Raw genomic sequence first — 17,005 nt, 5'->3', positions numbered from 1 at the left:
AGAGGTGCTGATTTCAGTCACAGCAGGGTTTCAGAAAAAAATAGGGAAAAGTGGATCATAGCTCAAGAAATTTAGTAATTAAGTGATTTTTATGTGCACGCACAAACACAAATATTCCCTATTTGTGAGCAGTTAGAATTGTTTGATTTCTGCATAATCTTATTACTGACAGGATAGAAGATGAAATGCCTCTGCACTGATAAAAGAAAAGTTAAAGACAAAATAGGGTTAAAGTTAAGGACAAAAAAGTTAAAGACAAAACAGAGTTAAAGTTAAGGACATAAAAAGTTAAAGCCAAAATAGTTAAAGACAAAATCTGGAGAGAAAAAACACATTTTGGTAAATTTTTTAGAAGTACTTTTTAACACAAAATTTTGAAATATTAGTGTTTGCTCTGGCCTAAATGCCAGCCCAGAACAGCTGGGAAAATGCATTAAATGAAGGAATAAAATAGAAAAAAATTCTTTAGCAAATGAAGATGGTGAAAAGCACTGAAGTTTCCTGGAGATGAACAGGTTTTAACCTGTTCCCATAAATCAGAGCACTTCATTAAATGCCTCAATTTATTATTCCCTGGGAATTTGACTCCATGTTTCTCTAATTAATAAGAGGTTCTATAAATTAGATTTCCACCTAATGACCGAACCCTGTCTTGAGTTCTTCCCTGTGTTTGTAGGCACAGAAGTGAGTTCCCATTTCTCCAACTCCATTTTGGATTTTCAGGTTTTGGGACATCCAAATTTTGCATTAATTTGGAGCAGGAAAGGAACTTTGGAAAAAGTCCTGCACTTACTGAACTTCCCAGGACAATTCCTGGCCTTTCAGTGTCCCTCAGCTCTTTGGGAGGTGCTTTGGTCACTCAGACATGATCTGACCAATGTAAACAGCAACAAAATTAAATTTATTTGGCCACGTCACAACTTCAATTAAAATAATTGGTTTCCTCGCCATCAGGGATCATTAATCTGTTCTCAACTCAACCCGACAATATAAAAAAAAACCACCTTTTTTTGTCTTAAAAAACTTTTTGTCTCCTCCTCAGCTTTAGTGATGGAATCCAGAATGGAGAAGGGAATTAATAGGAGTTAAAATTATAAAACTGTACAACACATCTCATTAATGCTGATTTTCAGCCTCACCTATGGCTTCTCAGCACAAATCAAGAGGCTTTTTTAAAATTCAGCAAATACCTCCCTGTATGACCTTCCCTGCAGTGAGCCAAGCCTCATTTGCATATTAAATGAGGATAATAACAGACATTGGGGAAGTGCTGAGCCTCAACAGAATTTATGGTATCAATGTCCTCCCCAAACAGTCATTAAAAGCTCATTTGGCAATGCCTGGGTTATTTAAATCCTCCCGGTTTGTTGCTGAAAGGCGCCTCGTGTAACCCAACCAGAATGGCGAAGGGAGCCCCGGGGCTAAGGAAGGTTTTTTCTTTATTTAAATTAATTCCTGACATCCCCTGGAGCAGAGTGACAGAGATCCAGGTGCACCTCACTGGAAAATGCCTCGACAGCAGATCAGGGAGTGATTCCTGCTTCCCTGCCTCAGGAAAATCCCTCCCGAGGGGGAATGTCCAACCCTTTGTGTTCTCCAGCCTGTCAAAGGCAGAGGCTGCTCAGCAAAATCATTTTATCATTTTACCTCCTGTGAATTCCCCTGTCCATTCTGAGACCTGGATTTCGTCACTAAAGCTGAGGAGGACCCCGAAAGTTTTTTAAAACAAAAAATCCTTGGCTCGTTATTATAGATGTGGAATCATGGAAGGACCTTAAAGATCTCCTGATTCCAACCCCTGCCATGGGCAGGGACACCTCCCACTGTCCCAGGCTGCTCCAAGCACCATCCAACCTGGCCTTGGATGCTTCCAGGGATGGGGAATCCATGGAATTACCTGTTCCAGGGCCTCCCCGCCCTCACAGGGAACAAGTCCTTCCCAATGTCCAACCGAAATTCCCCCACTGTCACTCTGACCCCATTCCCTGCGTCCTATCCCTGCAGTTCCTGAGGAAAAGTCCCTCTCCAGCTTTCCTGGAGCCCCTGTAGATCCTGGGAGAGGCTCTGAGGTCTCCACAGGCTGAACATTCCCAGCTCTCCCAGCCTGGATCCACAGGGAAGGGGCTCCAGTCCCTTTATCAACCTCGTGGCTCCTCTGGAGTTGCTCCAACAATTCCACATCCCTGTAACATTGGGGACACCAGAACTGGACCCAATATTCCTGGTGGGATCTCACCAGAGAGAGCAAAGGGGGAGAATCCCCTTCCTCACCCTCCTGCCCACGTTCCTTTAGATGCAGCCCGGCACAGGGATGGATTCTGGGCTGAGCTCACACCGCCAGCTCATGCCCAGGTATCCCATATATAAATCCTATAAATATCGGACACGTGGATGCTATCACAAGACACTGACGCAAGTGAGTTTTTCCAATAATTTCCTGTGGAAAAAAAAGAAAAAAAAAACCCCACACCATAAAAATTAACCACATTTCTCAGATGCTGCTTTAATTGATCCCGTGCCTTGGCCTGCACCTCTTTGAGGACAAATTATAGGCAGGAGAAGAACCTAAAAGAATCAATGGAATGCCTGTCATTAATTGTGACGGAAATCCTGGAGCACTCAGGGTAATTCTCTTCCGCTCCCCGGGTGTTTTACGTCACCCCAAAATGTGCAGTGTCCACCTCCCTTGTGGGCCCACAAGGTAAAGAACCAATCCATGGACTCCCAGCTCACCAGGAATTGTGGCCGGAGCTGTTCTGTGTAGCCTCCAGTCCCATTCCCAGCTGTCCTTGGGGTGCTTTCCCAGAAATCCTTTTGTCCTGGAAAGTCTCAAGATGAAAGAATCTCCCAGGCTGTAATCACAGTGCCCAGCCCCAGGAATTCCAAAATTGCCCTAAATGCGGAGGAAAACAATTATAGCAATTGGGCTGCTGATGTACTTCCCAAATTTGCCCCGTGACGAAGGGAAGCTCACGGAGAACTGCTCCGACTTCCACCATGGGAATATAAAAATGCTCCCAACCCCAGCGCTCCTCACACAGCTCCTCTGGGTTTGCTCTTCCCACTGATCTCAGTAAGTCCAGATCCTGTTCTCGCAGAGAATCCTTGAACCTGGGGGGAAATCCTTTGCTCACAGGTGTTTTCTCCCGGTTGCTTTTAATCCGGGGGGGCACAGATGCGGGAACATTCCCATTCCTCGGAGACATGGGAAGCCCAGTTTGAAGTTCTGGGTTTCTTTTTTTCCCATGGTGACACCTGGAATTTTCAGGCTTGGGCAGAATCATTGTGCAAGGAGGAAATGACTTTTTGTGGCAGGGTGTTGCAACAGGGAATATGGAAAAGTCCCAGGAATTGTTTTTGTCCCTCTGGAGTCCCCGGGGAAGCTCTGAGCTGCAGGATTTTAACCTTCACTGCCCAGCAGAGTGTCCTTGCTAGAACTGGCTCTAACAAAGCCGGAATTGCCCAGGAAACGGAATTGTTTATGTGCCAAGATTAAAAGCAGACAGAGAGGCTGGAGACTTAATGAACTCCTTGAGTTGTGCATGAGCACTTCTAAGAACTCCAGAAAACGCTGTGAGGGATTCGACTCAGACACCGGGACTCTTTCACGCCCCTACCCTGAGCTGGGATTTACCTCAGCTGCCCGTGCTCAGAGGCTGGGCAGCAAACACCCACAGATTCCTTCTTCGGGAAGATTTTTTTTCTTGGAAAGGGTTCTCAGGGTTTGGAAGGGAGGTTTAGAGTCCCCATCCCTGGAGGTGTCCAAGGAATTCCTGGATGTGGCACTCAGTGCTCTGGGCTGGGTGATAAGGTGGGGACTGGGTGCAGGTTGGACTCAATCTTGGAGGTCTTTTCCAACCTCAGCGATCCTGGGATTCTGGGAATCTGTCACATGAAAATCACCCCCAAACCCAAGGGATTCCCTCAACATTTCCACCCAAGCCCACCTCACTCACATCACAACTCTGCTCCTACAAACTGAGCTCACCCTTTTTCTCCCACTCTACTCCAGGTTTGCCTCCACCCCTCCACCCCTCCATCCCAAGATGTCCTACTGCTGCTACTCCCCCTGCTACACCCTGTGCTGCTCCCCCTGCTACCGGACCTACAGCTGCTGCAGCCCCTGCTACTCCCTGAGCAGCTACCGCCGCTCCTACGGCACCTGCTGCAACTACAGGACCTGCACCACGCGCTACTACTACCCCTCGTGCTGCTCCTACTCCTGCTGCTACCCCTGCTGCTGCTAATCCCATGGAAAAATGCCCACAACCGGATCTGCATCAACTGAAGACCAATGGCTGAGCCCACGGCTGCTGTTTGCACAAGTGCTGAGCCCCCAGGATGAAGTTGCTACAAATGGGGGCTTTGCTGTGCTCTAAAACCTCTTGGAATTTCTGCTTTTGCTGTTCTCTCTGTCTGCTCCTTCCTGTCTTTCTCCACGCTCCTGATATTCCACATTGAAAGCCTCCCACAGCCCCTTCGGCAGCGGGAGGGATGATCTGCAATTTATGTGGAACTTCTCAGGGTTGCTGCAATGGGGCTGAAGGACCTCTGTGAAATCAGATTTGGAGTCATCTGCATTTTCAATAAGCGCTTCCAGCAGGGTGCTGCAGCCCTGGGTAAGGAAGATTTACAACTGTCTCGCCTTTGATCTGGATTTACGAGGACCTGAAGGATGAACAACATGGCTTCAATGTGTTCTGGAGTGCGGTGACTCATCTCCCGGCGCTGCATCCAGGATCCCAAAACTATAATCTTTCTGTATCTCTGCCAGCTCTTTTTCTTATTCTATTAAATACTTCCTGCATTTAAAAAAACTCTGGAGATCCAGTTGTTTTCTTGCCTCTGTCCTTGGTTTACGTGGATATTCTGGGAGCTGTGGAATTCTGAAGGGACTTTCCTCAAATCCATGTGCGGCTCTGGGCCCCTCATGGCAAGGGGGACATTGAGGGGATGGAGCATGTCCAGGATGGGAATGGAGCAGCAGGAGAAGGGTCTGGAGAATCCTGAGGGAGCTGGGGGGGCTCAGTCTGCAGGAAAGAAGCTCCAGGGGGGAATTTCTAGCTCTTCCTGGGGGCAGCCAGGGGGGATTTGGCATCTTATCCCAGGGAACAGGGACAGGATGAGAGGGAATGGCCTCGAGCTGTGCTGGGGAGGTTCAGGTTGGATGTTTGGGAAAATTTCTCCCAAGAAAGAGCAGTCACAGGACTGAGGTCCAACCTCTCCAGCGTTACCCTTGACATCTCCAGTCCTTAATCTTGCAGAGTTCATAATTTTGTCACCCAATCCTTTTGCTGTGAAAGATTTCAAGATATTTGTGTGACCTCCACCTAATTTCTGGCGTTAATTTGAATCAGCAAACAGGATGCTGAGGCTTCCTGAGAATGTTGCACACCAAAGATTTCAAGCTGCTCGAGAAACACAGGTGACAAATAAACCCAGAAATGCTGAATTGATGCAGAAAAAGTCTTTAATAGGAGTGCAAGGCAGATATAATTCGAAAGGGATACAGAATGGAAAGACCACATTCCCAAAGTCACACGACACCCTGCCCGCACCATCCAGTCAGAGGGAACGTTTTGTACAGCATTGCCGAAACCATGGAGATTGGTTTGCTTGGAGAACTGAGGAGAAGATCTGGGTCAAGAGGAGAGTTGGGGCTGAGGCAGCATGAGTGGCATGAAGACAAATCATCGCCAGCCCTTCAGCAGCAGTGCAGAGCACTCGGAGCACCCCAGGGGTGGCTCTTGTCCCCAAGTGGGCTCTGCACACCAAGGGGCTCTGCTGCCAGACTCTCCAGCAATCCACGCCTGCCAAACCCCGTCTGCGTTTCGGGGTCGCTCCCCCCGGCTTTAGCAGGTGTAGCACCCCCCGTAGCCGAACCTTTGGCCGTAGCGGGAGCCAAAGGGGTACCCGTAGCGGCCGGAGTAAAACCCGGGGTATCCGTAGCAGTCCCCAGAGCCGTAGAAGCCCCTATAGCCGCCGTAGAGCCCGCCAGAGCCGTAGCAGTCCCCGGACCCGTAGAGGCTGCGGTAGCCATACAAGCCGCCGTAGCCATAGCGGTCCCCAAAGCCGTAGAGGCCACGGGAGCTGTAGAGGCCCCCGTAGCCCCGGTAGCTGCAGGGGCTCCCGCAGTCGTAGCCCCGGTAGCCATAGAGGCTCCCGTAGTTGCAGGAGGAGTAGCAGTCATCCTCACACTGGCCTTGGAGGAAAGTCATGTTTGGGAGATGGAGGTAAAACCTGCAACGGGGAGGAAAGGAAGAGTGATAAATACTCCAAAGGAGTAGCGACAACGTCAGAGCCCAGAACTTCTTCGCTGGTCCTGTGACACCAAGAGCAGAGGCGAAATTATGACCTCAGCTCCTCATTGAACCCCGTTTGTATAATCTGCTCATTTACCCACTGTCTTTAATTTATTTTCTATTCTATGTTCATATAGATTTCATATAATCATATTAAAGTATTTCTGTACTCCTGGGATTGGAGGAGCCCCTGACTACAGAATCAGCGGCCACAGATCAAAACCTTGATGCTGCCTTAGGGTTTTTTCTGAGAGAACCTGGTTAGGAACCCTAATTTTCTTTTAGGATATCAGCTTTTCATGGAGCTCTGCATTCCCAACTCCATCAGGAAAGTATTTCCAAAGTTCTACTGTGATAACACCCTTCAGTTTTTGGGTCCATCGCTGCAAGCCCCATTTCAGTGCTTTCCACCCATTTTAATTTGCACCTGGAAATGCTGAGAGCCCACAGAAGAAATCATAGAGCATGAACACACATGAGAACATCTGTGCTGCCAAACAGACCTGAAATCCCCCTTAAAACAGAAGATTTAAGGAAAAATCCACCAAGAGTCATGGTGGGGAAACCCTTTCCTACCTCTGCTGTCCTAAAAATCCCTTATGAGGGAATCCAGGTACCAACAGAACCAGGAAAGTTCCACTTGCAGCTTTAAAACTCGAACCCAGCAAGCCCAGATAAAAGGAACAGAGAAACCTGACAGTTCAGAGGAGCCACAGTCCTACAAAAAATTCTGGAAGGAAAATTCCCAGTCCAGAGGAGGAAAGGAGGAAAAGCTTACCGAGTTCACCGGGAGGAAGAGGCAGGAGAGCTGATGAGGAGCTTTGAGCTCCGAGCCCTTTTTATACTCCAGCTTTCCCTCCTGGCTTATCTCAGACGCCCTGTGGATTCAAAAGGTTTGGAGCCGTATTAGCTGGGAAACAAATTTGCCTGTACACGTCATATCTTCAATTAATATAATCTTCCTCATTGTTTGGGTTTATTAGTGTGTTCCCAGCCTCCCGTATGTCCCACATATTACAGGCTTCTTTCATCTTCACATTTTCTGGGCCAACAACATTCCTGATACCATTTTATTGTCTCTGTTGTCAAATCCGAAGTTTATTTTGGCGTAATATAAAAGCCATTTCTAATTTCTCCAAGTCATTGGAGAGAGAGGAGTTTTCAGTAAAAAAGGAAAAATTTTCCACATGCTTGAAAATATTTGTGTTCAGTAGAAAGATGCACCATGGGATTTTATTTAAAGGAAATGTAAACATAGGGATTTTATGTTAAACCTCATCAACTTCAGAAAAAGGACCAGAACTATAAATAAATCTTAATTCCATTCCTCCAAAGTACTCCTGAATAAAAGCCATGCTGCTGCAGGAGCAGGAAGAATGTTTTTAACAAAACTACAACCGCATTTTTTGCAGTGCTGTTCACTGGAGGGTTTGACCCAAGTTCAGCAGAGCAAAGTGGAGAATTCAAGGCTGAACTTGATCTGGCAATAAAGAAATGATCAGGATTAGCACTAAAAGAGCATTACATGAACACCAAAAGAACCCTGTTGGTACGTTTTCCACAAAGTATCACCATGTGTAGATATGACGATAGTGAGGAACGCTGGAGGTTAGGGCAGAACTCCTTGGGTGACCTTCACCTAATTTCTGGCATTAATTTGAATATAAAATAAGTGTAATAACAAGCAAACAGGATGCAGAGGCTTCATCTGAATTTTGCATACCAAAGCACTTCGTAAACACTCATTAATGATTTCAGTTTGCAAAGTATTGCAGGATTTAAATATTAATAGTTTGACACCAAAAGAGGCCTCCAGATTCAATAATATGGTCACTCCTCAAGGTCTCTGGTTCCTGACCCCTATTAAGGTGATGCTGAAACTTTGATGAAAGTCAAAAAGTATCCCAAAAAATCACTTAAAAGAGGAAGTAATACTCGGCAACGCCCACAAGGCGGTTGGAAAACGTCTTTGGGTTGTTGTTGGAGAACCTGGGATACAAATCCGGCGGGAAAGCCCCACCAGGATCACCGGGAAGCTTGGGCAGGTCGTGGCAATGCTCAGTAGAGGCTCCTCAACCTTCGGCACAGCAAAGCAAAACCTCTTCCCTCAGTCCTCCACGAGCAGCACCACAGACGCCAAAACCAAGCCAACAGAGCACCCACGAGGCAACCGCGAAACTCCTGATGGTCTGAACATCTCCCCAGATAAACATCTCCCCAAATAAACACCTCCGCAAATAAACACCTCCCCAAATAAACATCTCCCCATCCGGCCGCAAGGAATTCGGGGCAATTTCCCCAGAAACGTGTCCTTCTTTTAAGATTAAAGAAATTATAAGGGGTTGACGTTGGTGCCACGATGCCAAATGTGGAAAATATGAAAATGGTTGGCTCCAGTGACGCCAGCTGGAAGAATGAAGAGTCGGATGACGTTTGGATAATTCCCGAGTTTGAGAAGGTGTAAAAACAGACCCCCCACTCCGAAAAATCATTCGCTCCTCTCGGCTTTTCCTCCCGACTTCGCCTCTTGGCAGAGCAGGTAAGGCAATACTGACTCTACTCTCATGTGTGTATGTTTGCCCAAATATTTCTGTATAAATACATACAACGAATATGAATATGAATATATATAAGATACATGCTGTTTCTTTGTTTATTTGATAGGTACTGCTGTGTCTGTAAATATTTATATGAATATATATTATATTTATATATAAATATATATATAATATATGTATTGTATTTATGTCTATAAATATAATATATATAAAATATATATTATAATTTATATTATTCATATATATATTTTTTTATATATATGAGTATATTTATATGTAACCTGTGTCTGTGTACAGGTACAGACATTCTGTAAGAAATTTCTTGTCATTTTAGAGTCAATCCCAAATGCAAAATTCCCTGCCATCTCAAGGAATTCCTCCGCTCAAAGCTTTTTGCTCCTCTTTCCTGTGCTTGTTTAATATTAGGCTTTAAAGTGCTGAAAACTGGAAATTTGCTACCGCAATTTTGTAGTCAAAAGTCATTTTCAGTGCTGGGTTATATTTTTTATATTTTTCTCTCATTTATTACATTTCTCTGATTTCTGGGGCAGGAAAGCTCAGCTCTCAGCTGGCAAAACCCTAATGCACTACATTTAGTCAGCAGTTTCCAAAAGTTGATGGGCGAAAAAAACAACAACTCTTTTTTGAGATTCAGGAGATTAGCAAAATAAATGAGTTAATTAAGAGGCTGAAACCGATGCGCAGGAGGCACCAAGTCGGAGCCTTTGCTCTGCCCTCAGCAGCCCATAAAATTTGTTTCTGGGTGTGTGTTCCAGGCTCTCCAAATCAACAAAGGATGACTTCCTTCAAGGACCGCTGGCAAGTCTTGGGTGCTGCACCCAAGTCAGCAATGACGGCTTCTGCAGCTTCTGGTCTGGGCATCCTTTCAGCTTCTACTGGGACCAGTGCCAAGATGTCCCCCCCGCCGGCTTCAGGAACATCGGGAGCTTCGTGAAGTCCTCTGGGAGCCTCTGTGGGAGCGTCTGTGCAAACCTCAATGGGGACATTGTTGGGAGGCTCTCTGGGGAGCTTGAGGGGCTCTCTGGGCTCCTGGGTCACTTTGGAAACTGCGGATTAAGTCTCCCCTTCTCCGTTCAGTTTGTGAACAGAACCATCTGAGCTGTTCCCAGCAGAATTAGCGCCCAAGGCATGAAATGCAGGACTTGGATTCATGGTTTAGGTTACGGTGCTGAGAAAAGACGAGCGCTCACGCCTCTGACTCTGGGGGATGTGTGGGTGCCAGGTGGTGTAGGATACTCCAAATGTAACCCTCTGTGGGATCTCCTGTCTCTCCAGCTGTCACTCTGAAAGGGCTGAGGCACCTTTAGAGCACTTTGGTGGAGTAGAGAGAGACTTTTGGGTGTGAGGAAAGAGCTTTTTAAGTTCATTCGCAGCCACTTTGTGTTGCCACAGTAGTGGGAATTTCTGCAACAAAATCCACTTCGCTTCACTCTGACCAAAGGTGACTTTTAGCAGAGCAGCTCCTGTTCTGTGTCCCTGCTGCGCCTCACCTGACACCGAACACGGTGAAGAAACACGTTTGGTCTGGTACACTCCACCATTTCCACCGGGAAAAACATCGCTCACCATAGGGAACTTGCCAAAGCCCCTTTTGTATCTCTGCCAATTTCTTCTTTCTGTTCCTCCCTGCTTCTCATTTTCATTAAAATTACTCTGTTTAGTAGCATCAAATGTCGGCTCTGCTTTTGTCTTGGCTCATCCAGCACTTTAAAAGGACCCCCAGCCACCCTAAGGAGCCCTGCAATAAGAGGGCAGTCTAGACTCCAGATGTTAGGGACTGTCACCACATCTCCACCTCAAAGACTCCTGCCCTGACTCACTTCTCCCACTAGAAGGAAAAACCTTGAGTAACCCTTGACCTTGGGTTTATCCAAATATTTCACCAGAAACAGCCATTGCTTGATTGATTTTTCCCCCACAGACACTCCTGGAGCAAAGCTGGGCTTTGTGCTTGGGCAATAAATCACAAGAATGAGAGATTGAGGGGGAGTCTCGTGGTCATCCAAGGCAGGAGATCGGTGGCATTTGAGGTGAAAGACACCTAAAAGACCAAAGGCAGCCAAGCTGTGACCATCTTCTGGAGGGTTCAGCTCCTCTGCAAACGCAGCAGCCGGTTCTTCAGGGAGTTCCTGTCAGCCCCTGCCCTGTCGCCTCAGGAGACTGAGGAGACCTGATTTAGATTTAGAACACTATTTAGCTTTAGAATATAAGAGATGACGGGAGGTGAAGGCAGGTGACAGGGCTGGGACTGGCAGGAAATCACCATCTGCAGCTCCTGTCCCCCGGGGGAAGCGGTGTTGCCTCGGGAATGATCAGAGGGGGAAGTCATAAGGGAAGGCCCTCACAAATGATGCCGTCCTGGCAAACTTGGGCAGGGATGGAAGTTAAATTTGGGCCAAAGGACCCTGGGGAGGGCTGCAAATTTTACGCAAATTTTCAGCTTCCTGGGTTTTATTCCATCTGCCCTGCTGTGCATGGCTGTCCAAGCCCTTCCACACTCTCCGTGCAGATAGGAAAAGCCTTGGGGTGCCAGAGGCATCCAAGGGAGACAAGCTGAGTTTATAGTGTTGGGAGACTCCGGCATTTCCTAATGTTTTCCCGGGGGAACCCAGCCCATTTTGCTGCTGACAGCAGAAGGGTTGCGAAACCTTTCTTAAAAGCTTTGCCATTTTCTAAGGGCTGCTCTGCTTGGGTGGCTGTTCCTCCCTGACGCCTCTTCCTGGGGCATCCCGATCTGGGGCTGTCCTTCTCAAACTGGGCCACTGGGAAATCAGACCAGACCTAACTCTTGCCTGGGGCTGCCCCTTCCCAGAGAAGGAAATGGAGCTGTGGAGCACATCTCTGCTACCTGGAGCTGGTTCCTGGTCAAAGAGTTTCGGGGAAATCAATGACATGATGGACAGAAATGGATGTTGGGCTGGAGGAGCAGCATTTCTGCTGACTGGTCCTGGTTTTCTGCCCATTGAATGGCTTCTCCAACCTCCTCCCTTAATTATTTTCTTGAGCCTTTCCTCTACTTTTCTTTGAGAGCTGGGAAACATTAGGAAATGCTTCTGCAGGAGGCCACCACGGCAAGAGGAGGGGTGGCCATGGCTATGCCTGGGAAATCAGCCCAGAGGTGCCCCCTCACAGCCACTTCTGCAGTGACATTTGTGACTCTGGCTGATGTCTTTGACGTGGAACTGGGCTCACAGGGGATCCGGGCAGTTCTGTCTGGGCTCTGCTTGTTGAACCACCTCATTCAGTGCCACGTGATCATCTTTAGTGTTCTAAATCTAAATCATCTTTAGTGTTCTAAATCTAAATCTAAATCATGTCATATTCTAAAGCTAAATCATCTTTAGTGTTCTAAATCTGAATCATCTTTAGTGTTCTAAATCTGAATCATCTTTAGTGTTCTAAATCTAAATCATCTCTTATATTCTAAAGCTAAATCATCTGTAGTGTTCTAAATCTAAATCAGGTCTCCTCAGTCTCCTGAGGCGACAGGGCAGGGGCTGACAGGAACTCCCTGAAGAACCGGCTGCTGCGTTTGCAGAGGAGCTGAACCCTCCAGAAGATGGTCACAGCTTGGCTGCCTTTGGTCTTTTAGGTGTCTTTCACCTCAAATGCCACCGATCTCCTGCCTTGGATGACCACGAGACTCCCCCTCAATCTCTCATTCTTGTGATTTATTGCCCAAGCACAAAGCCCAGCTTTGCTCCAGGAGTGTCTGTGGGGGAAAAATCAATCAAGCAATGGCTGTTTCTGGTGAAATATTTGGATAAACCCAAGGTCAAGGGTTACTCAAGGTTCTTCCTTCTAGTGGGAGAAGTGAGTCAGGGCAGGAGTCTTTGAGGTGGAGATGTGGTGACAGTCCCTAACATCTGGAGTCTAGCCTTGCAGGGAATCTTCGTGCTGGCAGCTCCTGTGTCCCGCCACTCCAGTTCCTGACCATCAGCTCCTCCCCAGCTTCCTTGTAGACCCCTTTCAGATCCTAAACCTGGAATTCATTCATGCCCCGAGGCTCAGGAAAAGTTGGATGATGGGAGGAATTTGCGGCCTGAGTGCGATATTATCATAACAGCCAACAGCCGGGTAATTTAACTAACAGAAAACCAACTCCTGGGATTCCATTCCAACTCCAGACTGCCAGCCTCCAGCAGGATGTATTTACTGGGGAATTATCCATTTAAATGTTCCCTTGGGAACCAACCACAGGGGTGACGCCACAGGAGCTGCCAGCACGATGATTCCCTGCAAGGCTGAGGATCCTCCCTGAAGACTAAAGCTGTCCCAAATGAGAAGTTGGGCCCCTGGTTATTGCCCAAACTGGACTAATTTTTCCAATTATTTGTTAAAGAGTGTGGCCTTTTAGGAGAAGGGGAAGTGGGACATGAAACAGGAAAAAAAATGGCCTTGTTGGAAACGACAGGAGAAAAGAATTTCAAAATTCGCCTTATTTAGACGGATATTGTTAACTCACAATTATCGCTCACCCCAATAATTAGGCTCAATAATGAACCTAAGAGTTATTAGCAAATGCTTCTATCTTAAAAAGGCATTAAATCTTCTTAGTGAGATACTCGATATCTTTAGTCCCCAAAAGGACATTTCACATGAGCAGCTTTTATATCCAAATGAATAAAAATGTGTCCAAAATAGTTCTATCAAATCCCACCGGCAGAATTTCATAATTTCACTGATATTTCTGATTTGTGGTAAATGCAGATCTCAACTTAGGCCATAAAAGAGCATCTTGGGAAGCCCCAATAAACTGCAGCTCCTTCCCAAACACTCCATCCTCCCAACAACAAAGATCCCTGGCTTTTGAAGTTTGGGGGATTTCTCTTTCGTAGGGTTTATGTGGTTGGGGAGAATCTGGTTTCATCACCTGCTCCAGGGCTCACCAACATTATTACACATTATTATGGTGCCTGGGAAACTCTGATTTCCTTCCATGTAAGGATAATAATTCCCCAAAGAGTGACTACCTGGAATAACCCCACATCCCCAGGTCCCCTTGCAATCCTCAGTGCCACTGGTGCTGTTGCTCACATGCTACATAACGTTTCAAACACGGCCAGGAGAGCTTGGGAAAGGTTTATTACCAATATATTCCTGAAGAAATCCCCACTTCCATGAGGGAGCATCACCATCATGTCCAGGTTATGCTGAGAGATATTCAGGGGCTGGAGCAGCAGGAGAAGGGAATGGAGAGTCCTGAGGGAGCTGGGGGGGCTCATCCTGGAGAAAAGGGGGATCCAGAGGGAATTTGGGGCTCTTCCTGGGGGGATTTGGGATCTTATCCCAGCGAATGGGGCCAGGACAAGAGGGAACGGCCTCGAGCTGTGCCAGGGGAGGCTCAGGGTGGATATTTGGGGAAATCCCTCCTGGAAAGGGCGGCCAGGCCTTGGGAGGGGCTGCCCAGGGAGGGTTGGAGTGGCCATCCCTGGAGGTGTCCAGTCAATTCCTGGACGTTGGTCTGGGTGACCACAGGGGGATCGGGCATAGCTCGGGCTCAATGATCCTGGAGGGCTTCTCCAATCCTGTGTCACTGCCAAGATGGGGAGGCTGAGCCTGAGGACACCAGGAGCAGGTGCCAGAAAAGCCAGTATTGAGCAAAAATCTCCACAGAGACTGGAAATGTGGGGAAGGAAGGGACAGCTGTGGCTGTGCAAAGGAGATGCACCCACAGACCTTGGCCAGAGTCCTCAGGAATTTCATTATCCTGATGATGGGATCAGGTTGGTGCAGCGGGACAAGGACAGGGAACGCACAGAGACACCCACACGCCAACAAACCTGCTGCAATGTCTGGTTTAATGAGGAAGAAGAGGTGAGACACAGCACTGGTTACAAACTGCCCACAAGCCGTGGTTTGGTCCAGGGTGACTCAGGTAATGTGTGGGGTTGCTTCTCCTGTGGTGATACCCAGCCCTGATCACACGGCACAGCAGCAGAGCAGCGGCTGGGGCACTCCAGAACCCTTTTTATCCATCAGTAACCATGGAAAGTGCTAGAAAATGGATCTAAAGTGGATCTCGTACCAGATCCTTGACATTGCCACAGTCACAGAAGCACAGAATGGTTTGGGTGGGAAGGGATTTTAAAGATGATCCAGTTCCACCCCTGCCATGAGCAGGGAACCTTCCGCTATCCCAGGTTGCTCTAAGTCCTGTCCAGCCTGGCCTCGGACACTTCCAGGGATGGGCAGCCACAGCTTCTCTGGGCAACCTGTGCCGGGGCCTCACAGGAAAGAATTTCCTCCTAATTTCTGCCTAAACTCTAATCTAAACCTACTGTCAGTGGGAAGCCACAAAGATCCCTACAAGCCCCCAAGGAATCAGGAACAGTCCATAGCTTTGAGAACAGAGTGCTTGGAAAGAGAGGAAAGCTTTAGAGAAAAAAAATCAGGAAGGGTAGGAGAAGGATGGAAATGGATTTTTGAGGCGTTCAAACATCCACCGATGCTTTCGATGCTGCCCCAAATGCTCCTTTCCCTAAACGCTGTGCCCCGGAGCTCAGCCGTGGATCCGCGTCCTGCCGCTCACCATCTTCCAGCCGCCACTCCTTGGCTTTAGCAGCAGGGTCTGCAGCTCCCAACTGGGTACCCCCGGCTCCACCTGGCCCCGCCGTAAACTTGGGAAGCTCCAGGGGTTCGGGCAGCACCAAAACCACCTCCGACACCAGCTCCGACACCGGCTCCGACACCGGCTCCAACTTCGGGGACTCCCGCGGATCCCACGGCGCTCTGCTGCGGGAAGGTGCTGAGGATGGGCCCAGGGAAGGTGACGACCACAGGGGGAGGGTAAATCACCACCGTGGAGTCGGGGCACTGCCGGACACAGGGCTCGTTGCAGGTGTCGGCCACGGGCTGGGGCACAGCCACGCCGCAGGGGGAGGCGCTGCCGTCGGTGCAGGGGCTCAGGGAGTGAACCATGGCTCAGGGATGGGGATCTGCAGGGCAAGGGAAGGGCAGGAAAATAAAACACAAATTCGTATCAGTTTCATAATCAAACATGAGCAGAAAAGGCTATGAAGAGGCTCAAGGGACAGGGAGAATTCTCATAGCTCAGCACCTAAAATACGTCCCTAACTCACGTATTGAACACAAGGGGAAAGAGTTTTCATGGAATAGTAATTAGATGTCACCCAGATCTGCATCTCCCAGTGGCTGAACAGCCACAAATGGATTCATTTTCACAATCCCAGAGTCACTGAGGTTGAAAAAGCCCTCCAAGATCATCGAGTCCAACCTGTGACCAATCCCCACCTTCGCAACCAGACCAGAGCACCAAGTGCCACATCCGGTGGTTTCCACCAGGAGAATGTCAGACTGATCCCAAAACCACACTCAAAGGCTCGGTTAGAGAAGGAATTCAGGAGTTCAGGAGTTCAGGAATTCAGGAATTCAGGAATTCACTTACCTACAGCACAAGAGAAGTGAGAGAAGAGAAATGATCGTGGCAAGGTGTGCGGTTGAATGCTTTTATACCCGTCCCCAGAGTGCCCAGCACGTGAATCACCCACGTGCAGAACTTGCTAATCAATTAGTAACCACGATTCTTTCAAGATCCAACTTTGTTAATGGATGTCAGTTGTTTTAGATAACTCACTCTTGCTAATTACTGGTTTGTCCTACTGTCCCGCATGACCTGTCCTTTACTGCCTTCCCCACTCTGCAATTTCAACTTTATAGAGAGGGGATTCTTCATCTCTGCATCTCAAAGGCAAAAGGTTTATGGGGTTTAGGCTTGATCTTCTCCGTAGATGGACTCATTCCTAGGCAGGGGGGAACCAGGCACTTCTCTGGATAAAAATATCCTTGAGTCAGCCCAGGAAGAGCTGAAAAAGTGAGGGATAAAGGGGAGTTCTGGGTTCTAGGATGAAATATTTGATGGAAGAGGGATAATCTGTGTTCTGGGTTCTTCAGACTAATACAAAGTCTGATCAAAGCTCTGGCACACTGCAAAAATCCTGAATTTTATAGTTATTGACCCAAATAAGTCGGGACACCTCTTTCAACCTGATTTCAACCGAGCACACAATTCCTTTACACGTTTCAACAATAAAACAGAAAGAAAGGCAAGACCACATTTTACATCACGTTAAATACCCCATACTTTCAAAACCATCAATCATG

At 47.7% G+C, this 17,005-nt stretch overlaps 2 protein-coding genes and 2 long non-coding RNA genes across 4 annotated transcripts; 2 read left to right on the top strand and 2 right to left on the bottom strand.

Annotated features, from left to right (window-relative positions):
- The first annotated feature begins 1,903 nt into the window (after nt 1-1,903).
- LOC121661081 lies at nt 1,904-4,816 on the top strand. The gene is made up of 2 exons (XR_006014838.1): nt 1,904-3,073; nt 4,013-4,816. It is a non-coding gene; the product is annotated as an uncharacterized LOC121661081 (long non-coding RNA).
- Nucleotides 4,817-5,452: 636 nt separating this feature from the next.
- LOC121661074 (keratin-associated protein 6-1-like) lies at nt 5,453-7,166 on the bottom strand. Its single transcript, XM_042020838.1, has 2 exons — nt 7,081-7,166; nt 5,453-6,240 (listed from the first exon to the last, which is right to left on the bottom strand). Exon 2 carries the CDS (start codon nt 6,216-6,218, stop codon nt 5,853-5,855), a length of 366 nt encoding a protein of 121 aa, XP_041876772.1. The 5' UTR covers nt 6,219-6,240; nt 7,081-7,166; the 3' UTR covers nt 5,453-5,852.
- A 73-nt stretch (nt 7,167-7,239) lies between these two features.
- Nucleotides 7,240-10,547, top strand: LOC121661082. The gene is made up of 2 exons (XR_006014839.1): nt 7,240-8,841; nt 9,637-10,547. It is a non-coding gene; the product is annotated as an uncharacterized LOC121661082 (long non-coding RNA).
- A 4,604-nt stretch (nt 10,548-15,151) lies between these two features.
- LOC121661075 (claw keratin-like) lies at nt 15,152-16,365 on the bottom strand. The gene is made up of 2 exons (XM_042020840.1): nt 16,290-16,365; nt 15,152-15,819 (listed from the first exon to the last, which is right to left on the bottom strand). The coding sequence occupies exon 2, from the start codon at nt 15,800-15,802 to the stop codon at nt 15,440-15,442; it is 363 nt and encodes a 120-aa protein (XP_041876774.1). The 5' UTR covers nt 15,803-15,819; nt 16,290-16,365; the 3' UTR covers nt 15,152-15,439.
- Nucleotides 16,366-17,005: the final 640 nt, after the last annotated feature.

Source organism: Corvus kubaryi, unplaced genomic scaffold (assembly GCF_017639235.1).
Source record: "Corvus kubaryi isolate FWS band 111438036 unplaced genomic scaffold, C.kubaryi_AGA036_p1.0 37052, whole genome shotgun sequence".
Taxonomy (NCBI): domain Eukaryota; kingdom Metazoa; phylum Chordata; class Aves; order Passeriformes; family Corvidae; genus Corvus; species Corvus kubaryi.
The sequence above is the reverse complement of the archived record's forward strand: the minus strand, read 5'-3'. Positions and strand labels throughout refer to the sequence as shown.